A 25,690-nucleotide genomic window follows, 5' to 3' on the forward strand; every position below is an offset into this window, starting at 1 on the left:
CTCCTAAAACTGAACCACCTTGCACAGCCTCATGTAGATATAACCTCCTGACAGGACTTGAATGTTACTGCAAAAAGTTTGGCTACCTCTGCAAAGCACCTACTACACTCATGGTGGCTGATAAATAAGACTATGCTGCACATGATTCAACAGCAAATCCAGGGACTCTGAGCAAGAACAGTGAACACGGTGGGAAAGGCAATGAAGTTGAAAAGCAGAAAAAAAAGTAGCAAGTTTTATACCGAGGACAAAATTTAAAACGTCTGTTTCGGTGAAGCTTCATTAGGTTTACTCAGCAAAACAAATTTATGATGTCAGGAGAGAGTATTTCAACAACTGTATGTAAAAATAAACTATGTGATTCAGTTTAATTGAAAAAAAGTAGGCACAAAAAACACAGGGACACAACAGAGAAGAAAATAAAATGTTCCTTGGTGAAGTAACCCAGAATGTAAAACAAAACCACCATCCCAAACTGGCTGCTGAACGCTTATCTCAACAGACCCAGACAGCAGCATCTGTCCTTGTCAGGAGCTATCGCGCCATCTGGCTCATCCCGGTCCCTACCTGGAGACAGCGGAGCAGACACACGCGAGGCACGGCAGCCAGCTCTTCACAAGTCGTACTCAATACCGCTCACTTCCAGCCTTCCAAAACCTCCTTCACCATAGGAAACCAGAAGTACGACACTCACTTCTTCATTTCTTTTTTTTTTCCCCAATTACAAAATTCAGCACTTCTGCGAAACAGCCAGAATCATGTTGCTTCAGAAAGTGCAAGTAACAAGAAGTATCGTCCAGGCAGCAGGGTAATAAGTTACACCCAGAATCCCATTTAGCAGTTTAGATAATTCACAGTTTCTCTGGTTACATACTTTGTAAAATACGACATCCAGCTGGGAAAGTTGGTCCACTTTATTGTCATATGTTCCTTGCTTTATATCATCTAAATATCAATTAAAAAGCAAATAAAAAACTGTAAAGCAGATATATCCATATTTTCATGTCGCGCTTGTATACATGCACAGAAATACTCGCTGTCATTCAAAGAGGAAAAATAACCTTGCCTGAAACATAAACTGACTCTGCAGTGCCAGGCTTAAGTGTAATTTTCAAAAACCTTGAAAAAAGAACAATGAACAGACATGCTTAAATTCTGCAACAGCTATTTTAATGGTGCAGTTTCTCAGATAACTGAAATTTAATCACAATATGCTGTCAGATAACAGATCTAGATAATAGAAGCCAACATGATGGCATTTAAAAAAATATTAATATGACATATGGATATAGAGCCTTTGCTGATGCACTTAGTAAATACCAGAAAAATCAAGCAGCATCAAAATCCAAACTCGTCAAAATGACTAGATGCCTTGTGTTATTCATTTCTAATTCTAATTGCTTGATTTCATTCATCAGGATTTACATATGCACTAGTACACTACTGAAGCAGTTAAAATTAAATACTTCCCATTTTTTTCCCAGAAAAGTAATGGACTTTAACAGTCGTTTTATTGCAATGAGAGATATTAACATACAATTCTGCTCCTAACTCCAGGTTATAATGTAAGTGGATTCATTGATCACTTGCAAAAGGCAACAAAAATAAAGTTTTGCTTGATGCTGAGAGCAAATAAAATCCTGACCAGATCATCCATTATTCCCAGTGGAAATCCATCCAGTGTCTAAGTGCTACACGAATGTTTTGCCAACTATTAAGTCAGGCATACAAAAAGTAAAAATACACCAGGAAAGGACATAAAATGAATCTATATCTGTGCTGCACCAAACCCATGTTGCTCTACATGAACATAGCAAATTCACTATGAAGGATTTTAGCACCCACAAAGAAACCAGAGGAAAAGACATCTATCCCAAGAGTTACCTGGGCTTTATAAACTGTTTTTCATGCCTGGCTCTCACAGCAGGTTACAAGTGTAAGTGGAATGATCTGTAACCTACAGATGGAGGGAATAAGGTTAACTAGAGCAGCAGAGAAAGTCAGCAGCTTATTCCACTGGAAGAAACTGCCTCTACCATTGACTGTATTAACAAAGTGTAGAATTGCATTTGGAAAAAGTAAATTTCAAACTCATTGCAGGGGGAGGGGGGAGTTTAATCAATTAACGGAGTCTACCACCGTTCATTTAGTGCATGCAAAACCCTATGGTTTAAATTTGAAGTTACACACATGTATTGTGAACACACAGAAGGCACCACTTAGAGGGTAAAAATGGAAATTAGACTGGGAAAAAACAGTTTGCTGCTTAACTCAAGCATTAAAAACACTACAAAAGAGTGACAGCTATGAAATATTTAAGACTCAACAATAATATTATTAGACTTCAAAGGACATCACCTTCTCAGAACCATCTTCTCGCGCTGATCATCTGCAGAACGAGCAGCATCACATCAGTTTGTTTGCACAAACTTCTTCGCGACCACATCAGCTAGAAATGAAACTCTCTTTAATTCTCTAAAAGCCATAAAATACCCTTGCAGAGATCTGCTCTGCACCTTCTTGAGTCCACTCCTGGATTTTGCAGGAGCTTTGTAAATAATTTAATATAACCATGGGGAGAATATGAACGCTTTTTAAGAACAAGCAGGTATAAAATGCTAACAAGGAGGTAAAAGGCTTTTGAACATGAAAGTTATATATCTACAAAGCCTTCTTCCAGTTTTTACATACTCTCTTCTCCATATGTAACCATGACGAGTAGAATTGCAGTAAACATTTAAACTGCATTGCATTATTGTGTGCAATAAGAGCTTGACATTTTTATTTTCTCCAAGGAGAAGCACTGCCTATATGCTCTCTAGTGGAGGAACAGGGTTTTTACAAGGTCCCTCCTCCCCCCTCCTTTAAATGTGATGAAATATGAACTGAAAGGCTTTTATTCTGCCAGAATCCCAGTCCAAGGTTTTGTGTTTCTCTAGCAACAATGACACACTAACAACTGAAGCAGGGCAGAGAGCAGCTTCCCCTTCATCTCTACTGCGTCAGGTACCATCTGTGTCAGGGGAACAGGAACACCATGCAACTTTTGACCTGGTTTGCCAAGGACTAAGGGTAAATGGATTTAAGCCACATTTTGAAGTGTACGTTTGTCACGGGCATCCATTTCTTTCAGAAGCGTTTCCACAATTTCATGAGTAACCATACCCTTCCAGAAATCAAATATCAAGTCACTACCATATGAATTCACCGAGGAGGACTTCTTCTCAGGCTCTCCACCTGGCAATCCTCCTGGCTCCACACTTCTCCACTGCCCATAAGTCCCAGCTGGAAGGAAGAAGGCTGTTCAGAGATTGTATCCTAGAAAGACTTTGTTTTCCATGCTGAAAGCATGTTGGAGAGAGATGCAAGAAAGGACTCACAAGTTTGACTGAACTAAATGCCACTGCTATTTCAGAACAAACCGTACCACCACATAGGCAGCAAAGTAGCCAGTATTTGGCAAATTCATAGTTACAAGCCAAAACATAACCTTTGCTTCAACCGTTTGTAGCTAAAACAAGGGCTTTAGGCTCCAGGGGCTTTTAATCAACACTAAATTTAAACAAGCTACCCTAAAGATTGTCAGGGTTTTCCCATTTTGGTGTAGGAATCCTGTAAGAAAGCCTCTCCCCCTCTCAGACAGCAGGTGCACAGGCTGCAAGAGACCATTTTCCTTTAGATTAGGTGTATGCATCACTTCTTAAAAATTTATAAATCACTTAGCTTTCCAAGAGCCAAATTCCCAGTAGAGTAACCGGGATTACAGCCGTGCTAGCAGGAAAGGAGAACAGAGTTCGTTAGAGCTGGCATAATACAGTGAACCATACTATAAATTACTTTAGGAAATGGCTGCTAATGCCCTCTCTGTGCAGGCTCAGGGGATACTACTCTCCCCGCAGCCCACTTCTGTGAAAATTAAAGAAGTTTAGTCATTTGAACAGAGGATATAGGTTTCAGCTCATCTGAAAGCATTTTTTCCCACCTAGAGGGCATAATAACTAATTACATCAAGATAATATAAATTTAATTGTTTTTATTGGCTAATACAGTCTCTGTCAGTGAGGAAACATAATACACTTTCAGAACTATCATTGGAAATTAGTACATTCACAACAAGCAGCTGATCCCTGTGGGACGAGAGACTCCTTAGGACAGTTACTTAGAGCCAACTGATGGAAAGTTCCTGCTTTGACAAATGGTAAAAGAAACAAACCTGAAACAACAAAGCAAGCCTTGAAACCTCTCTTTGTTTCCTCTCAACTCACCTTTTCTTTTCGTCTTCCCACTCCTTCTTGACTCTGATTTTTGAGTTTTCAAAAGTCTTCCAAAAATATATATTTGTATACTGCAAATCCTGTACACTGAAAGCCACATATCTTCTCCTTTCTGGCTTTTGAAGTCTGGCATCTTTGTAGACTGCCTTACGATAGGACTTCAATTTTGCTTTGCTTTGAAAATGTTCATTAAAATGGCATATTTTAAAAATGCCTCCCTTTCCTCGTTTCTACTCATGTCCCTAGATATCTCTGCATATCACCTTGTCCCATCTCAGATGTCTGAAGCCCCAATGTCTGAGGCTGTGTAGGTCACACCATTGTCGGCCTCTCTCATGGATGGACAAAATCTGGCCCTCCAAGACAATTTGTTTGGTCTGTTGTACACCCATGGGCCAGGAAGAGATGAACATCCCCGGGGTACAATTTCTCCTCTGCCGAAGGGCACAGAAGAACCTAAGATTACAGCCTTAGATTTCAGAGCTGGCTATTTGAGCTAGGGCTGGTAATTCCTATTTTAATCCCCTTTCAAGAAAACCTGAGCTGTAGTCTATGGCCCACTCCTATTCAGGGTGGGGAACCACTGCTGTAGCACAACTGAGTACCACACACGGTGAATGCTGATATCACTGCAGGGAGACAGCGTTGCAGCTGGGCGAGACACACCAATGGTACATTGAGTTCTGCTAATTATCATCACGATATGAAGTGCAATTGCAAAGAGGCACCAATATCAGTATTCAGCATCACGCACCACTCTGTGGTGCCCTGGCACATGGGTGGTTCATCCTGCGGTCTCTGCCATCATGTCTTTTTTGTTAGTACAAGCCACAGCAGCCAGGATTAAAGCCTACTGGAGGTGCACCACCAAAAGCAGCACAGACACACTCCCAGGTCTACTAAGTGCCAGTACCACCCGCTTTGTATTCCATCCTCTCGCAAATACAACCATCCATCTGGTTTGTCTTTTCCCTGCAGGCATCCCTAAGGGAGAGGTAGAAACATGGATGCTGCAGTGTGACCTTCCCCAAGCTCCAACTTTTTCCCCTCCCTTTTCTTCTCCCCAGCTCTGCTCAGGAGAGGAGTTTGGTGCTGCCCAACCCAAGAGATGCAACTGAACCTGTGCTGTAGCACCTGCATGGAGAGTGAATCAGCAGTTTTTCCCCAAAAAAAGGCTGCTGGGAGAGCTGGGGCAGTTACGTAAAGCTGCAGCAGCCCCAGAAAGTTGACATTAAAGAGACAAAGCAAGAGCAGCACTGGAAAGCTTGACAGACGACATGGATTCCTCTTGCAGAAGACTTGCTAGGTAACTCTTTATGGTGAAAAGCACAGCTCGGGCTGAGTGGTAACTCATATTCCTTGGTTCTGTACAGTGGAGGCCAAATGACTGCTGGCCCTACACAAGGTGGTGGAGATGCAGCTGCCTTTTGACTCATGGCCATGCGCAGGAAGCAGCCGCTAATTGTCTACCTGCTCCAGGAAGTTCAAGAAGGAGGACGGGTAACAAGGGAGCTGACAACCCCTCTGTGCCATGTCCTCAGCTCCTCTGCACACTGCCTAAATGGAGGAGATGAAGAGAATCAGGCTACACCTTGCTATAGGAGCCGTGTTACTCCTTAAGCATCCCTGAAGGCATCGTTATATCCACTGTCATTAGGGATCTCACTGCTCTACAGGAAGGGAAAAGGTGACTAATGACTGCCATAGGAGGACATCCAGCTAAGTGCTGCACCTTACCTACCACACTCCAAGGTATAGTTGGATCATTTGGAAACATGTAGACTGTCAGCTCATTATCACATCTAATTTTAATTGACTGCCATTTCAGAAACCTCTTCCAACTTAGGAGTTTGCATCCTACTTCCACTCTGCAAAGCCAGCACAAATTCTCTTGAGCATTCTCAATTTTTCATATTACTTCTCCATTTTTGGATTTTGCATTTATATTTCTAAAACGTCTCTCAAAGCTCCCCTCAAGGAGGGATGGAATTTGCTACTCAGAAGCATGACATGCATATTTGTATAGTAATACTGACCGCTTTCACAAGGGACTGCTTGTGATCAGCAATACAAAAGAGGAGTCAGGAGGATCCTCCATGTGACTTTTTGTGACTTTTTTTGTCTTGGGTTTGAGTGAGGGTTTTTTTGTTTGTTTATTTGGGTTTTTTTGTCATTGTGGTTTGTTTTGTTTTGTGTTTAGTTTTGGTTGGTTGGTTTTGGTTTTGTTTGTTTGTGGGGTTTTTTGTTTGTTTTCTAATCATGACATAGTAATCACAAACCCTGATAGGACATCTATTATCTGCATTACTTTCTCTGACAATTCTCTTTTTTGCACCCTAAAACACATGCAGAAGGCCCATTCTTCAGTCCCTGCCAGGATCTTTCTGCTTCACCACTTACAGCATGTTCTTTTTTATCAGTCCCACCCCACTCCCACTCATTTGCTTTAGTATTTCTTTCCCAGAACTCTGCAATTTTTCAAACTGGTCCCTTTTGGATGGCAGCACCTCCCTGACTGGTCTAAAATCCCTCCTGAAAACACATCTGCTGAATCACTTGCAATAAATTAGTCCTGCAAATTGTGTCTCTCTTTATATGCATCTGCGCGCCTGTTCTCCAAGCCCAGATTCACCTACCCAGGAGCACAGTCACCCCAGACTTCAGCTGAGAACAACAGAAAGAGAGAGAGAGGCAGAAACACCTCTGGAGGCTCATTCTGAGCACCTAAGATTTAATGTAATAGAGCTATTAATAATACATAAGAAAAGAATTATCCAGAGCTTTTTAGTCAGAAAAATCTACAGCTCGAGTCCCATCTGAACTGGAGAGATTTTCTGTTCGCTGGGACATGAATTAGTACCAAGTACATAACCTACATTTCCAGTTGAATGTGCAGTGTTGCATACAGCTCTTGCTTTATATTTTAGTTCCTTCTTCCAAGTATAATCATCTTATGCTTGCACTGAAATGCACTTGTCATTTAATGCCCATAGTGTCAACTGTCAAGTCTTTTTTTTTTTTTTTTTTTTTTTTTATTTTTTAAAATCCTGCTCCCTTTTTTGTTGTTCCCAGTCACTAACTTCATCTCCAGTTTTAGTATTTACAGCCCTAAATTGGATGGATAGCTTGTTTCAGCACCGACACCTAAATTGCAATTGTTGGTGTCTCTCGCTCTTCTCTTTTTTAGCACTATATGCACAGGGCTCAATTTTCCAAGTGTGAGACAAAGTCCTTAAAACAAAAACCGGATGATGTCCTTACCTGTGGAATCAGTGAGGTCCTATATCAATTAAAATTAGGCTCTTAGGCACTTTTCTGAATCAGTGCCAACACACTTAGAGCCTTAAAGCCCTGAGACAGTCTTTAAAAACATATCTAAGCCCCACTCTTATTCACTTCCGTGCGACCTAAGAGTTTCCATCCCACACAAACTTATCTTTACTTTCTCAAATGGTGTCTAATTCAAGCTTCTAATCTGTGGCTTTTTATCTTATTCATTGCTCCCTGAATGTGGAATTCACTATCTATTTTCAAAAGGGAAGTAAGTACAACCACTGTTTCCTAGACAACAGAAGAGCAAAATTAACTCTTCCCCTGTCCCTCCCAAAACAGAGGCAGAAATACTGAATTTTGCTATCTGAACCATATTGAAGAAGAGCTACCACTAAAATAACCGATGTTATAAAGCGATACGTGGAAAAAAAAAGTCACGTTGCTACATTGTGAGAACACACCTTGCCTTTCAGTCCACATCCTTTCCCAAACAAAACACAATTAGCCTCAGCTACAAAAGCTACAGACGTATCTTTAGTTATGATAATTAAAGCAGAGAAAAGATAATTAAAAAATTCACTGATCTAGAGGGGTTAAAAATCCCTGCTTTATCAATAGGACACACAAATAGAATTTTGCAGTTGATCATCTTTGCATGACATTTTTGTGAGCACGGGTACACATAAATCTTAGAGTTTGCAAAAAAAAAACAAAAACAAAGCACAAGTTAATCTGGAGCTATCGTGTTGGTTTTTAGCGTGCTGTGGTACATGGAGGCATATTCATCCAGCGGGATTACTGGGCTGACTGAACCGCTCTACCTTTTTAACCCAGAACCCAGGGATATCTCATGTTGGGGAATCTGTACATGCTTTTATATGGTTCCTTGTAAACTTGCTGGACTGCACCACTCTGAGGTGACACTAAAGGGGAGAAAGCATTCTTAGACATCAATAAAACAAAACTATTTCAACTCGTTTTCTAATTCAGTGCTTTACGGTTAGTTTTATAAAGCCTTCAGGATCCTGGGTCTTTTTGTAGTTGTGTTTTGCAGCCATTTGTCTGGGTTGTGCCCATGCAATGTCAGTGCACAGCCTACAGCCCAGAACCAAAGTAATTCCTGAGACACACCGTGATACAAACAGAAATGATTTGGGGACATCATATTCATTTACAACAGATGTGAAGAAGAGATTTGTTTTCTGTGATGGAGAAAACCCCAAAGACACCACACAAGTCCTCTGCAGGTGTGTATCATGCCATAACACGGTCCACAAGCCTGCTACGTCATCATAGCATGGTCTGTGTCACTCCTGGATGTTTTTAGTCCAAAATCTCTATAGAATAAAGAGCATTTGCAACACGACTGAACATGAGAACATGCAACATGAGAACACTCTGAACAGCCACCAAGTTCTCCAATATACAACTATACAGTACATACAGGCATCTCTTGGGTTTCCCAGGAGTTGGTGCCTCATGGTGTCCAGTGTGAAGAAGATGACCAATCTCTTCCTTTAATACAGACACTTTTGGGTTTTTTTGTTTCCTTCCCCTAGCTCCAGTGTATAGCACAGCAATCCATCATGCCTTCATACTTCCAAGCCTTTTTCCCTTCACCAAAAACATCCTTGCTTGTATTGAGTTGCATTGGCAAAGGAAAAAACCAAAACACAATGAAAATAAAACAAAACAAAACAAAACAAAAAAACCCCAAACAAACAAAGGAAAAACCAGGTGTATACTGTAAAGGAGAGGAGAGAATAAGGATTCTTGATAGTTACCTACTCACACAGTGCTTAAAGACATGCTTGGACACAGAATAGTCACTCATATAAACGGTGTTATAACACTTATACCTACATATGTTCATGCACATTTTCCTCCTTTTCAGGCCATGCGGATCTCCAAGCTGCCCTGAATGTCAGAGACTATCAGGGAGAACTGCAGATAAGAATTTTAGACTTAAGAGTACAAGTCACAAAATGTATTATTTGGCTGTCAAACCAGGACTCGCTAAATTAATGAAGCATTTTAATTCCCAGATCAACAGAAGCAAAGTTAATTTTGTGAAAGTGTGCTAGATTCCAAACCTATTACTATTAAGACTAACTTAAACCTCATCTACATTCTTCAGGGAACAGGAAAGGAGAATAAACAGAGGTGAAATTAAGCACAAATGAGAAGTGGTATTTTTCTTTTGACTGCAGTAATTTTGATGAAAGAAACTTAGAGGCCTGTTAGTACTAATTCCTAATAGACCGGTCCATTTTCCAGCAGCCTACCAGATGCAATTTTCTTTATGCACACTTTTTCTTTTCTTCTACCCTTCAACAACCAGCAAATACATTTGTTTTTGCAGGGGTTAAGCTTACATTTCCCAAATGATTTTTTGCACTGTAGGAGCTGCTCAGATCTTTCATGGATCAGGGTCTCCGGAATTAGGTTTTGTATAAACACAGTACTAGGAAATGGTCTTTTCTCTGAAGACCTTGCACAGTCTCAAGGTCTCAAATGAATCTGAAATAAGAAGCAAATTTATTCAGTAAAAGGAGTTCAGGACAGAGCTGAGCTCTTGACTGTTAGTGGTCAGTCTGTTGACCATCTTCTATGGCTTTTGCACTGCAAAGCAGCAGTTGAACTTAATAAATTAATAAATAGTAAGATTACTAATCACCAGAGAAGTGCAGAACTGGATCTAAAGCCTTCCTCTATAGGAACGATATTTACTTTAAGGTTAGCAAAGATCTGTATAGATGAATCGGATGTTCTAAGGCCACACCAGTCTTGCGGAGGGGGGCAGTGATGACATGGGATACACTTACACATGAGAATTGCTATGATCTCTGCAGGCCAGGAGACATTCAGTTTTGGAGAACAGTTTTCTCTTGCACTATCCTTGTGAGTCCTGAGCTCAGTGGTTTCAAACAGGGGGGATGAATATGCCTTATTCTGTCCACTTTTATACAGGAAAACACCAAACAACTTGGCAGGCAGGGAACCCAGGTGACGCAAAGACACTGCGGTTCAAGTTTCTCACTCAAATCAGGTCAGTCTAGATAGCGGTCCACTTGGTAGCTTACTAGCTCATCTAGATCTATCTTTTTTTTTAATCCACTTCCAATCCTGAGGAAAGGACTATTTGTTGACAGAAAGTTGGCGTACTTCTACAAAACCAACTGCGATAACAAAGACTTGACATTTTGCAAAGAGAATATTTTCACTGGAAGTTTCCCAAACCACATAAACCTAAATTTTCATCATCGCTTTCGACATTTGATGAAGAACTGCTGAGACAAGCCTGCGTTTGAGATACTGCTTTTGCTTTCTCTGAGCCTACTGCTTTCTAGTTGGCTTGGATGGAGTTGCTGAAAGCAGCTCTAGGGCTCAGCCTGGACAAACAGGTCATATGAGACCGGCCAATTAACACGACAATCTTGTCTCAAATCAAGATGGACCACATGAAAATGAACCTGTTGGAAAAATCTGGTCTCATTTTTGTGCAACACAAGGGTGTCCCATCAGGCCCTTCAAAGGAAAAGGCTTACTCCTGAGTAAATACTTGAGAAAATGAAGATTAATTGGCTCTGCTTGGGCATTTTATACAGTTTGATCTGTGGCTGTCCCAAGGATAAGAAAAAGCAGGACCTGAAAGGACAAAGTCCTCCAGGTGACAACGATGGAAGAATCATTATCCTTGTATAAGGCATTCACCCCACAAGAGAAGGTACTCACAAAGGTAGTTTCAGACATAGAAATCCAGTGCCCTGGGTTCCCTCTATAGACACCACAGCAAAAGCTCCTCAAATGGATGATGAAGAGCATCGACATTTGGCTCCAACAGAACATTTTAGAACTGGAGCCTCTCATTCTCCACTGGTTATGAAGGAACCAGAGAACTATAATTCATCTTCACAAATACCTCCAAAGACACCAGGCTGGGTTAAAAGGAAAGCTGTACATTAAGCTGAGAACACAGACTCAACCTCACTGTGTTTCAATAGCAAATTTTCTTTACCAAGACATTGACATACTTCATAAAAATGTTCAGAGCTCCTCAGAGAAAAAGCACTAAGTTAGAACTAAACCAACATTACATCCATAGAGAATGAGTATGAGGCTTTACAATACATTTCTGTGCTTGCAAAAATGGGAAGGGAGACTAAAATAATTGGCCTGATTTTCAGTGTCTAACTTTAGATACCCAAATTTGAAGATTTAGGTCATGTGACCATCTATACTATTTAAATCTCATATCCTGGATTACGGCATCAAGAAGCCACCTTGCCTTGTTCATTTAGTCGTGATTTTAAAGTGAAACCTGTTCAGAGTAAGAATTAGATCTCTTCTGTATTAAAATGTTCTCAAAACTACATCATCCTATTAATCAGCAGTAGGGAATACAGCGACTTTAAACTCAGTGCATTTTATTTTAAAGAATTAACCATTAATAAAGGCCTCTCCATGCCTGGAAATACAGAACCTTTGCCAAGTTTATCAATACACAGAGGCAAAATTGCTGTCAACCTGACCTGGACAATTGCAAAGGGTTCATTATTCACGCTCATTCAATTTCTGGCTGTTTTGCTGAGACAAGGATGTTACTCAGTGCCAATTGAGATGGTGGTTTTGAGATGGACACTTTCCCACTACAAACTGGACCATATCCACTGGCTTATTTCATGCACTGAACAGCTGTTGCAAGAAAAAAACAATCCTGATCCAAGCCAGCGTCCCAGGGGTAAAAGATCCTGTAAAGAGAAACGGTATTCAGATGTAATGTTTAAAAAATTATGTTTCAATTTAAATGTTGATTTGGGAATAGAGAATTACAAAGTCTCCTCTTAACCGTTTGCTTTCTAGCTTTGAAAATGGCCGAGCTAATACAATTTCAACTAAGAAAATCCCAAACAAACCTCAAATCGCTTTCTAGCAAAGTTTGCTTTGCAAAGTTTCAAGCAAAGGAGAGACTTTTCTGAGTGTGTAATTAAGAAACAAGGATAAGAAGGAAAAGTTTGTTAAGAACATCCCATATATATAGCCAATTTTAAGAGTGGTACCCTTAAAATAACATATATGCTGAACCGTATTTTAATAGGGTCTGCCATCGCTACATGAACATGTTGTCAACTATTTTCTATTGATTACATAATAAAAATATGTGACAGATTCTTGCAAACATTTGCATTCATTGCTTTCCACCATTATTTAGGTCAAGAATCTTTATTATTAAAGCTGTAGAATAAACCTTACTTATTTTAGTTCATCTGTTTACTCCCTAGGGAGAAAATGGCACATACAATTAGAAATTTTTAAAAACCTATTTTGCTTGCACTTGCTATGCATATTTAGAGAACTTCCCAAGAACACAGCAGCCTGAAAATGGGAGAAAACATATTTCCTTTGAATTATTTATGTAGTTCTACTCCTTGAACATAAACATTTCTTCTTCCATCATTCTTATTTACATAATAGACCACCTGTTCTACTACAACAGCATCACAATACTTTCCAGAAGTCCAGTAATGTCAGAGACAAAGGATTACAACAATCCACTGCTTGCCTGTTTACCTTGATTTTAGAAAGCTAAGTATCCATGATGGCAGTGGAAAATGCCTTACGTGAGTACTGTCATGTTTGAAAACACCTCTCCCATTGTGTACAATCTTCTTACCTCTTTGGTTTTTATACGCTTAGCTGGCCACACAGGTACAACTGCTGTGGTGAGACCTGCTCTAAAATTATAGCTAAGGTTTTGTCTTTTTTTGTGGATTTTAGGGTTAAAAAACACTTGAGCAGCTGATCTGCAGGAGGACTTCCTTTGAAAATGTCTTAGAAAACTAGGATTTGCTAAAGGTAACCAAGACTTAGAAGCCACCAAGATGGGCCTGGGTCTCCTACTTGGTTTCTGAGCTCCAGGAAGCACAACCTTTACCTAACTGGTCACATATAGTTGTTACCTTCGGTGCCACTTTGCAAGGGAAAGCTATGCAAGAATGCTTTAATTACCCACATAGCATATTACACACTTATCTTAATGATGCCTTTACATCTGCAATGCAAAAATAGGAGGTGCATGGAGGTTTACAAATGCTGTAGGATTTCATATCATAGTATCAACCTGACAACACTGTGATTTCTGAACAGAATAGTCAGCAGTTCCTCAAAAAAACACCCCTTGGTGGTGTCCAAAATCCATCTGAAAGGCTACTACCCCTTCTGAACTCAGACCCATATGTGACATACTTTTGAAATGGAGGGGAAAAAAAACAACAAACAACCAAAAAAACCAAAACAAAACAAAAAACAAACACAAAACACGAAAGTCACTCCCTTCCCCAGCATCTGTCAGTTTGTTTATCTGCCTGCGTTTAAGCTCCTTGGCAGAAAGAATCTGCAAAATACGTGGCATATAGCTAATGCTATCACAAACAAACCAAAATCCAAGACCATTGAGAGGGCACAGGACCAGGGGACAGGGAACCAGGCATCTCCTGGCCTCTGCCAATGCCATCCAGTGAGTCTGGACACACCTCTCGTAATTCAGGTGTGCTTCCATTTTGTTTTTCACATTCCAACCATTTTTTTTTCCTGTTGCTTAGGCTGTGTGCTTGTTAAGACAGGGACTTGTCCGTCTCTGTAGTTAATTTGCACAGGGTAAAAAGGAGCTTATAGGCATCATGTGCGCACCCACATTCATAAAAATTAGCAGTCAGTTCAGTGCTTCCCAATATTCCAGCCTGCCACCTCTAAGTAAGGATAAAGCATCAGAAAATTAAAAGAAGAAAACTTCTGCTCTTGGCCATGGCTGTACAGCAATCACTGAAGCCGAAAACAAGCATACAAGGACACTTCTGTATGTTGCCTTTTGGATGCTCAAAGTGACAGCTATTAGTAAACTGAATGAGAGAGAAGCTAGCACAACACAAGGAGTAACAGATGCACAGGAACAGTTGAAATTTGGACGTTATTGGCAGAATTATCTTTAGGTCTCACACATAGTCAGCTCAAAAGGAATACGTCTTCCACAAATGTAAATATTCTCTTGCAATGCTATACTTGTTTAACATCTACTGCTGTATATTAGTCATTCACCACCTATTATAATGACACAGTGCAGTTAAGTAAACACCACTGCTGCATGAGAGAGGTTCAGCTTTAATATGAGCAAATGAATTAAACTAGACATAAGCAGGTTATGAAACAATGAGAGAGTTGCCAAGAATCAAAGAAGAGATTGAATTTAACCATTATTAAAATGACAAAACTTGAGATCACCAACTGTAAACAATTTTCATCACCTAATTAAACAGCCCATTAGTGTTTTCAAAAGAGATGGCTGGTGGTGGCCACTCATAAAAACTGTTGACTTTGCGATGGTTTGTGCTCTGAGTTAATGGAGTTGATTTCAAACAAGCACTTCCCCTGTGCAATTCATTACAATCACATCAAATCCTTTGTGTAGTGCTGTTCGCTCTGGAATCGAAACACGAGCCCATATTGCCGGGCACGTGGGGCAGAATCCTGATGCTGTGCAGCACCAGCCACCCCAGGCATGCATGGAACAGAGGGAGGAGCTGAAAACAAGGCAGTGCTCATAACCTGAACAACCTTGCTGGATTAGGATTACTTAGTGTGCAGAGTAATTAAAAAAAAAAAATTAAATAAACAAAACAAAACAGGCTGGGGATAGGGACAGGGGCTGAGCAAGGGAAGGAACAAGGAGAGACCACTATAAATGTAATTTTGTTTTCATTCTTACATTGAATTAAACTATACACCTGTAAATGACAAAGCAGAACCTACAGCATGTGTTTTAAAGATGCATTGCAAATGAAAAATAAAAATCCCCATAGAAAAGTTCATTTTCGTGAAGATTTTGATGCATGCTGAGTCCGCACTGGCAGGGCATTGTCTAATTGTGAAGAACTCTACTGCCCAAAGTGTCTCAGAGGCCTCTAACCACACATTGACATCAACTTCTAGTGATGGTCTTGACCAAGTCTCCACAAGCACCTGTACAACCCCAGTCACCTGAATCACAGAATGTTAGGGATTGGAAGGGACCTTGAAAGCTCATCCAGTCCAATCCCCCTGCCGGAGCAGGAACACCCAGATGAGGTTACACACCTGCTGAAGTGATCTGCCAAGTGCTTCAGAACAATCTGCAACAGAAAACTCAAATGTTGAGCTTCCCTTTGTGCCACCAGCCAAGCCGGGAAAGCTGAGCAGAGCAAGACCAACCTGCAGCTTGAAAAAGGTATTGTAAAGGTTCCCCAGCTATCCACAGAAAACAAAAAATTAAAGAGGGTGAAGATTTGTTGAACTGTTCTAAATCATTGCGAATCATTGTTTAGAACAAGCTCCTTCCCGTCTTTATCTCTCTTAAATAGAACTGTATCTGAAAATATATTTGTTTATGCAAATTGGACATCCTTCTCCTATTTGAATTAGCACTATAAGTACATTCTGTATCAGTGCCGACATACTCGATGTATTTAATGTCAACACTGCTAGCAACGATGGAGATTGGAAATATTGCTCTGCTTGTTGGCCATGGAATAAATTTGCCAAACAGAATCAGTGTAGCTCTAGAGTTTAAATTAATGCAAGCAACACTGTTATCAGTAGTCTTTAGCCTGCCACTCTTAGCTTCTAACAGAAACATTTAGGAATAGGAAGCATTACATCTGGCTACAGCTGCATATTACATGGTCCATTGAGACTTAGATGCTGATGGCTGAACTGAATAACAAACAGCTGGGTATAAATGCAAAGATCAGGGAATCATAAGAAAATGCTTGTATAGTATCTTTGAAGCCTCAAACACAATGATACTGTATTAGTGCTATTAGCATTACAGAATAAAATAGCCTGAGGATTGGCGTTCAACTCCTCAGTGTGGGGAAGCAGCGACTCTAACGCAGGTAGCAGCAGACTCTTTTCTGACTACTGTAATATTGATATTCAAGCAGTGTATTTTATTAAAAAGTTGGTTATGAAACTAACATCAATCCTGTCCGCAGCAGCCTGCCTCAGGAGTTATGGGACATACTTCCTCTCCATCCTTGGGAACATGCTGGAAATCTTCTAAAATTAACGAAGGTGACATTTTCAGCGCCATGGGAAATTTAAGACACAAAGATCTGAAATGAGACTTTGTTTCACTCCCTCACAGGTCTAAAGGTTGCCATGAAGAAAAAAAACAAATATCAGAGTACTGGTGTGGTCACAGTGATGGGGCTTCAGCCATTCTCGGGTGTTCACAGAAACACAAGCTGCCATGCAATCCTTGCAATTTAGCAGCTTCCACTGAACAAAGAATCCCTTTTTAGGAAGAGGAAAAAAAAGAGAGTTATTCTGTTTAATTTACTATACAGATTGCATGTTGCTGGGACTGACACTAGACATGACTACCTGGTCTTTGAAGCAACAATACAGAAAGCATCAAAAGTCCTCTCTAAGCCAACTGAAGAACAAAGATAAAAAAAAACATGAGTGTGACAGAAGAGAACACCTAAAAAACCTTCACTAATCGGCATAAGGGAAGAAAGTAGTTCATTTTATAAAAAAGATTGTTTGTTCAGTAAGTAAATGTGAGTGGTCTGGACCTGGTAAAACCTAGAAAATCATTTTCCTGTCTGCTTTGAACTGTCCATACATACCTACCTAACTGGACATCCTACAGTTCTAGGGGCACTTTGTTAATTCTCATCCATCTATACCACAATTATCTGTGAGAGTGATGCCTGGGGAAGGAGATAAGTACACAAGCTGAATGAATATGGGTACATGATTAGAAAACTGAAGAGCAGCTCATCTTGTGGTCTGCTCAATAGAGCCTGTATCTCGCGGTATTGAACGTCTTCAAATCTACTGAAGGTTCCTTCCCTCAGTAAGATGGCCACCCACATTTCTGAAGTAGCTTAAAGACCAGAGAGACCTCCCCAAAAACATCCTGAAGGCTTGAGGAGAAAGAGTTTTGATTCACCCAACAAGAGAGACCGAACAGGCTTGCAATCGTTTTTTTGGACTCCTATGGAGAAACAAATATTCAGGAGGACCGTGGAGAAGATTTGTTGAGCAAATGCAACGCTGGGTGGTGTTGCAAGCAGAAAATACATTTCTAACCTGCCAGAGTTAACAGATGAGGAAGAAAGAAAGAAAGAAAACAATGATTCTTGAAAGAGAAACAGTTAGCTATATAGCCATTTTATAGCTCTTGAGCCTCAGCGGGTAGAAACACAGAACCTTACATCTTGACAGAAATTAATTCATAAAAATAAAATCAAAGGTGGGTTATCTTCACTAATGGGCACAGCACCGCCCTTTTGTCTGTCTGCGTCTTGGTACTGTTACACAAGAAGCTATTTCTACCACTATGCTAAGACCAAAGTGGGTTTAACTTCTGCAAAGAAAGTTTCTTCAGTTTCTCTGCTGGAAATACAGCCTCTGCCGATGTTGAAGATAGCTCTGAGAATTCGGGGGCATTAAAGAGGCTAATGTACTTGAGCTTTGTTCTAATTACTTTTCTTAATAAGTTTTGCTGGACCACTAAGAATAGATGCTGTCCTGGGAACTTCAGCACTCATTCACCATGGTGTTGCTGTGCATAACTTGCGGCAATCAGGCAGCAGAACTTGGAGGCAGAATTACCAACTTGGGCAGCAATTGCATAAAGCACATGGATCTAATTGCCTCTGTTGTCACCTGACTGCAATATGAAGTTTCCCAGAGCCCCTTCCACAGAAAGCTAGATGGTCATAAACAAATGTGTAATAAGACTCGTATTATTTCATCCAAATGATTTTTAGAATTGCTTTTAAGAAAACCTGTGAACCTATGAAGAGCATCCAAATTATTTCTCTCTTTAGAACAAGAAAAAACAACCAGATTGAAAGGAAAACAGTGGACACACTAATTCCAGTCCAGACTATTTGTGCCACTAGCAATAAATTCATTGACCTACATACCTGCACTTATTAATTGCTCATGGATGTATAGGCATTCAGTACCACCCCTTATTTATTAATTAGCATTCACATGATCATTCGGCACCTCTGCCCACACTCCTCACTGCAGTACATCACAGAACCAATAACTACATGTGTCTTTCTCATCAAATACACCTATCAGCAATCTCCCCAGGAACATCCCTGTAGGATCAAATTCCACTTTCAGAAAGTATTCAAATGCCCCACTTTGGGGAAAACAAACAAAACAAACAAACGAATGCAACAACAAAAAAAATACAAACAAACACAACCACTGAAAACTAAAGCTCATGAGAGAAAAAGAATGTATGGGTGGTATGAACAGGTGAGTAATATACTATGATTCTACAACTTTTTACTCCAAAAAGCATATTATAAAAGTTCAGGATTAGCTGTCACCATCAACCATGAATGAAATCTCAAATCCATGAAAATAACATTATAAATAAGCAAAAACCAGAGTAATTACTCTGGTTTTTATTTATACTGATCTCAATAACAAATTTTAGTTCCATTAGTTTAAATGGCAAACTATTGGAAATAAGAGCAATAGCTTTATCATCAAAAGGCCATAATTTTCAGCCAAAAATTCTCTAACACAGGCTAATGGTGCTGGTTTCCTGTATCTGAAAGCTATGGTACTGGGCCTTATAGTTTGATTTTTATAAGCCTTATAATGAGGGTGGAGAGGATATACATTCCATTCTTCAGCTGCATTTTTGTCCCACAAAGACTGCAATTTTCATTCTCTTGAAAATGTAATTATAGATAGTTTGCATCAGTGGCAAGAACACAATGAGCACATGGGGCATGGAAGCTCCACTCAAATCACATCCTCTTAGGTTATGAAGCTTGTCTTGTGCCAAGAGTGGTGGCATTTCAACAAGATAATGTTCACTATGAAAAAGATGGGGGTTTAAACTAACCCATACGTACGTTCTGCTTTTACTCTGCCTTAATGAAGATTAACTGAAGTTACTTTGAAAATCTGATGTCTATAAAATATTTAAAATACATTAACTAAAAATATGGAGGTATATCAGTACACCTTGCTCAAACGGCCATGCAGTTTGCAGTTGCAAAAGTAAACCCAAAAAGTGAAGAGGTATCAATGTTGCAAGGGGGTAAGTCACTTTGAGACAAACTAATCAGGTTTACGTTAAAAGCGAGACTGAAGACTGCTTCAAAGCTAACATGATCAGGACTTTGAGGAAGAGAAATCAAACACTTAATTTGGTCAGAAGATCCACCCAGAGTAAATTATTTTAGGGTACATACATAAAATGTATGTATCTGATATTGAAAAATTAATCTATATCAGAGGAGCTCTGCTTCATGTAAGTTAATCATATGCTAAGTAAAAGTGATTCATGCTTCTATATTCATAGTAACTACTCATCCACCTCAGTAGTAAACCACAATCAGCCTGAGGCACAACTGATCTGGATGCTGCTTTGGTGTTACTTTCAACATATCCATCCCTTAGAGCACATTGAGCTCCTTGACTAAGAAAATTAACCTGCTTTCTAAAGAAGACAGAGATTTACACACAGAAAGAATAGGATGCGTATTCGCATATCAGAACAAAGAACCATATGCTATCCCAAAATCTCACAGGCAATTAGGTATGAGAGGTAGGCAGACCCAGAGCTTGATGCCACAAAGTGTTCCCCAACCAGCACAAAGGGGTGAGAACCAAGGGCAGTCAGCAAGCAGAGAACCTCATCTCATTAAAGCCCACAGCTGTACTGCAAGTATTTTGATACCGTTAATCTTACTGCCTTGCAAGATCAAGATGACTTTATTTTTTAAGAAAAAAAGAAATAAAACAAAAGAACCCAAAACCAGAGGATAAATTCCCTACATCTCTGAAGGCAAATGAGGATTACCCAAAAATATATCTCTCTCAATTTCATAGAGCTTTGTGATTCTCAGCACAGAGCCAGCATTTGCACTAATTGGGAATCCTAGCATGCAGCTACCAAAATACTTGTCTTCCAGCAACCCTGGGAAGAAGCACACAGTTGTGTTTCATAAGCAAAGAGGACAATCAGACTTAAGCTCTTGTCACACTGAATATGTTCAATCAACATAAATTCTTTGTCTTTATTTGTTTGCAGTGCATTCGGATCACAGATACAGAGTGCTTTGAAATCAAAGGGACTTTGCCCATCAACAAGCCTTGGATTCAGTCCTTAATTTATTCATAAAAACCAGTCTTTCTGGAATCTGAATCTGAGCTGATTCTAAACCACACCTGTTAATTGAGTTTTACCACCAGTTGCACTGGACATAGAGTCAAGCTCTTAAAGAAAGGACTATAATGTACTGAATGTATGTCTTCCTGCTGCACCATCTAACTTGCAACTGCATATACCTACTGTATAGAGGAATGCTGTTCCTATTAATGATAAAAGTTTCACCTAAACACCCCAATACTGAAGCAACTGCTCACACACAAAGTCTGTCAAAGCTATAATTTGGGAGAATGGCTTAAAATTTGATTAAATTTAAGTCCGACTGAGTTTAACCAGGTCTTCTTTCAATGCTCAGTATTCCTGGCTGAAACTCTCAGCTTATCACACAGAATTAACAGATGCCCTTGAGAAAGACATATTATGTAGATCCACAGTGATTTGCATTGAGTAAGTAGGGCAACTTGTTGTTGTGGAAAAAAAGCCAACAAAACATGATACTATCATATTTGGTTCACAACTCTAGTATGAAACTATTTTAAAAATGGAGATAAGAGAACCTAATAAAGCCTTCACTACAAAGATGTGAGAAAACCTAGAGTATCAGAGTATGTTTGGGATTGGAATGGACTTCAAAAGATCATCCAGTCCAATCCCCCTGCTGGAGCAGGAACGCCTAGGTGAGGCCTCACAGGAACATGTCCAGGTGGGTTTTGAATGTCTCCAGAGAAGGAGACTCCACAACCCCCCTGGGCAGCCTGTTTCAGTGTCTGTCACCCTCACTGAGAAGAAGTTTCTTCTCAAATTTAAGTGGAACCTCTTGTGTTCCAGCTTGATCCCATTACCCCTTGTCCTATCATTGTTTGCCACCAAGAAGCGCCTGGCTCCATCCTCGTGGCACTCACCCTGTGTATATTTATAAACCCTTTATATATTTATAATATTTATATATTAATGAGGTCACCCCTCAGTCTCCTCTTCTCCAAACTAAAGAGCGCCAGCTCCCTCAGCCTTTCTTCATAAGGGAGGTGCTCCACTCCCTTCATCATCTTTGTTGCCCTACACTGGACTCTCTCCAGCAGTTCCCTGTCCCTCTTGAACTGAGGGGCCCAGAACTGGGCACAATATTCCAGATGTGTATATTCTGTCAAGTAACATTTTTATTAGACAACAGATCCCCAAAAGACCTAACAAGTCTTAGGCAGGGCTGATAATTCCAGTATGCTGGGTCAGTGAGCACAGACCAAAAATGATGGTGATATTTCCAGGAAGTTCTGAGAGATGAGCCACCAGCTGGCTACTAAGAATATAGAATCATTGTATAATAGGTAGTTCTCCAAGTTCAATAGGTTTCTCTTATGTATTTTATCAAGAAAGGAGGAAAATAAAATACACGTTTTGCAGATATTTATAGGAACTTCTTCCACCAGATTAGCTGAGAAAAAATCACAGAAGTTTGAATATTGAGTGGACCCAACAGTCAAAACAACCTCTTAGTAGTGGCCAAGTGGAGACAGCAGAGCAGGGTAGTTCCTACCTTAAGAGGCAGGAGAGGGTGGAACACAATGTGGTAGGTACACAACGTGGAGCAAAGCACACTGAAGGCTCCCAGCATTTTAAACAGATATAAGCAGGGCAAACTGTATATGTCAAGGACAGAGAACAATGTGACATGAAGTGGTAAGAGACTGGAAAATGAGTTTTAGCCATGTTGTTGGATTTTTAAAGTGCTAGATGCTAAGCTTCTTCACTGATTAAAAAAAGAAAAAGTTTTTCAGCTAGATCTAGGAGGGTTTTCATTATTTACAGCATATTATAGGACTGGATAAAAGCGCTTTGTTCTCTGGTTATTTGCAATGTAATTATTAGCCGTTAAATATTTACAGATTTTTTTTTTCCCAAAGACTTTTTGGGAAGGGGAGGGAACTTTATTTATTTCTTTCTAAGTTTTCGTGAAGCCTTCCAGGTTCACACTCTAGAAATTATCAGCAGCAATTTTGCATTTTCTGGGATTTGAGGCTTTGCTGAGCTTAAAAATGAAATCTTCACTCCTGTTAACACAAATGATGCTCCACTTTTTAAACATAACATTAATTTTAAATGGTTATTTTCTCTGCTAAGTAATCCTGATTTTGCATCTTTTATGAAAGTCTGCCTAAATACATATCTTTCTCCTCCTGTTTTCTTCTGCATATCTCCCTGCCACAATATTCATCTTACCCAGGGGTCTGGCATCTCTTAACTCCAAATTCATTCCATATCTGTGGCTTCAAACCAAACAAAAATCAGACCTGACTGGCTCAAGTCAGCAGCAGTCGTGTCCTTTTCCTTTCCCACTTGAGTAGAAACAGAGAGCCTAGGGAAGCCCAGAGACCTTCAAATCCTCTACAGGCCAGTGAAGTAAAGTCTAAGTGTCCCCTGATGTGGAGGTGAGGACAGAGAGAGCAAAGAGCCAGAGAAACAGTCAAAACCTCTCTAGCTCCTGCAGAGCATCCAGGTAGCAATATGGATATCTTAGCAAGCTGAAAATTGTTCCTTTCTGAATCCTGGTGTGTATCTCCTGCTACGAATATCCTGCTGTTCCATGACAAGGACACACGGGCAACAATGTGGGACCTTTTCCCAAATCCGATAAACTGTACACATGGGGGGAAGAAGAAATGACCTAAAGGAGCCTGGAATAATACTTTAAAAACACATGGATCAGGCAGTGCTGATGAAGACTGCTTTGGCCAAACTAAGCCTGGTGAACAATACTGATGGCTGGAAAATAGATCTCACTCCTCTATGAACTACTGCATGTTTGTTCCAAAGTAGACTTTGCATAGGACATTGAAGAGCTGCTTCTGTCTTACTTTACAATGACAGCTAGGAACCCCACATCAACATTAACAAGGCCATGTTGTAATGGCTGTTGCAGGAAAAAAGCTCAAAAATACACAATCTGCCCCTAAGTCATTATGCACTACAACATATAACAAAGCATGCAAAGCTCCATTCCAGTGAAACACCACAGACACTGAGCATGGTAAGAAGAAGATATGAAAACTCTGAGGTTCTCTTCATTGTACAGAGTCTTGAAGATAAATAACTGTGGTCTAGCACATGAGATACAAGGTTACACTTAAACGATAATGAAATCAGGCAAACACAACTGTTTTAAAAATCTGTAAGATACTGCTGGACTTTGACTATAGCTGAGCTCTGTTATGAAGCTGCTGCATTTACTCTTTTCTCCACAGCCAGCAAACTGACTTAAAAGGAAAAGTCATACTCTGTCTTCTGCAGCCAAATGATAAAGATATATGTTGGTGAAAGCTGAGAGCCCTCAGGCGTTAACATGAAGCCTCCTCTCTACGAAAGGGGAAAAGGTTCCTCTAGAACAAAAGAAACCCCCCTGCCCCAACCTGAGGTGAGTGAACATCCCTCAAAAGAACACATGGCAGAGGAAAATCAACTTGTCTTCCACTCCATCATCAAACTAGCAACTCACTCTGCTAGGACGTAGAATAGTATCTGAAAGGTTAGTTGCCTTGTGTTTCCATGTTGAAGCTCACTCTGAAGAGAACAACCAAAAAAAGACTGCAAAAAACATTTATACAATTGCAATTCATGGTTCGGAGTTGGACAGCCTTGAATGGGACACAAAACCCAGCATTATGCATTCCTCATTCAAGCCAAGCTCCTGTAAGCCCATTGGAAGTTTGGCTTGAACATGAACTGCAGGCTACAGTTGATAAAAAAATATCAGATAATAGTGCTTTACGTGTCCAGAGACGTTCTCTTTTTCTACGAATTGCCTCACTTGTTTTTCCGCAACCTGCAGAATTAAATGGTCATTTTATTTCTTCCTCTTCTTCTCCCTCCGGCAACTCTGAACCTGTCAGAGAAAGCCAGTGCTCACTTTGCAATCCTAAAATTTCAGTCCTTCAAGAAACAAGTGGCATTACATAGGTCACATTAGGACAAGGGGAAGGATGTTTGCAACTTTTTCCTCGGAGAGATCATATCAACTTGTGGCTACCCCTTAATGAGGCATTTATATTTTTGACAGTAAAATGTCTGAAGCAGCCCCCAATCAGGATATTTTCAAGAATCAATTTTAAAGACTAAACAATCCGAAAGAACTAGGAGTTTACAGAAGAGAATTCATACTTGAAGTAACAGTCTGAACTTAAAAAAAAATGAATGTTTATTTACTGACCAATGAAATGATGAAGTTTTCTGTATGCTTATACTGAAACATTGTAAATAAAATGATAGATTATTTTTTCCCTTTGTCCTGGTTTTGTTAAAAAACAAGTTTCTCTTTTAGTGAATTTGCCTGTCAGCTAAAGCTTCGTATTAGCTGCATTTTCCTGGAGAACCCCATACATGTTTTGGCAAACATAGCAATGGAATGCGAAGTTATTGATAAGGACAGACTGACATCTCGCAAGAGGGGCAACGAGAAACAGGTGACCAAGAAACTGACAGTGTATAACATTCCATTCACGCGAATACTTCATATAAAAGTGGGAGATCACGAGGATCTCGATCCCTTTTTTCCCTTCTTTTTGTCCCTTCTTCTTACGGCCGACATTAGGAGAGGACCTTGCTAGTTGTCCCTGCAAACTGAGGCCTAGTGAGAGACTGAATCCAGCTCCGGCTGGCTGCAGAGTCCAGTCCAGGACTTCGGGTGCTGGCTCTGCAGTTGCTGAGACTTTCAAGATCGGTTTTGTGTATTTTGTATTATTTTCTCTATTCTTATCAGTAGCATTAGTAAAACATTTTTAATTTTTCCAACTCTCTTCTCTCTGTCCTTCTTTCCCTCCAGACCGCCTGTCCTGAGGGGGAAGGGGGGAAGAAGGCAAAAGCGGGAAGTGGCGGGGAGAGGAGGTTAACAATACATCTGCCAGGGTTTTATTGTCACCCCGCAATCTAAACCCTTTACACCCTTCAATGATGTGACACG

General features: G+C 40.1%; 1 protein-coding gene across 27 annotated transcripts in view; it reads right to left on the minus strand.

Moving 5' to 3' along the window:
* CELF2 (CUGBP Elav-like family member 2) overlaps nt 1-25,690 on the minus strand; it is a 562,200-nt gene that overhangs the window by 214,811 nt on the left and 321,699 nt on the right. For 2 of the 27 annotated variants that reach the window (XM_065050153.1, XM_065050152.1), the window contains exon 1: nt 2,359-12,265. The exons of 24 other annotated variants lie outside the window; for them this stretch is intronic. In XM_065050153.1, coding sequence (XP_064906225.1) covers nt 2,359-2,372 — 14 coding nt within the window. In that variant the 5' untranslated portion in view covers nt 2,373-12,265. Of the gene's footprint in view, nt 1-567; nt 2,269-2,358; nt 12,266-25,690 lie in introns of those variants that run through there. One more of the 27 variants, XM_065050156.1, reaches the window with a different exon arrangement.

Source organism: Columba livia, chromosome 1 (assembly GCF_036013475.1).
Source record: "Columba livia isolate bColLiv1 breed racing homer chromosome 1, bColLiv1.pat.W.v2, whole genome shotgun sequence".
Lineage (NCBI taxonomy): Eukaryota > Metazoa > Chordata > Aves > Columbiformes > Columbidae > Columba > Columba livia.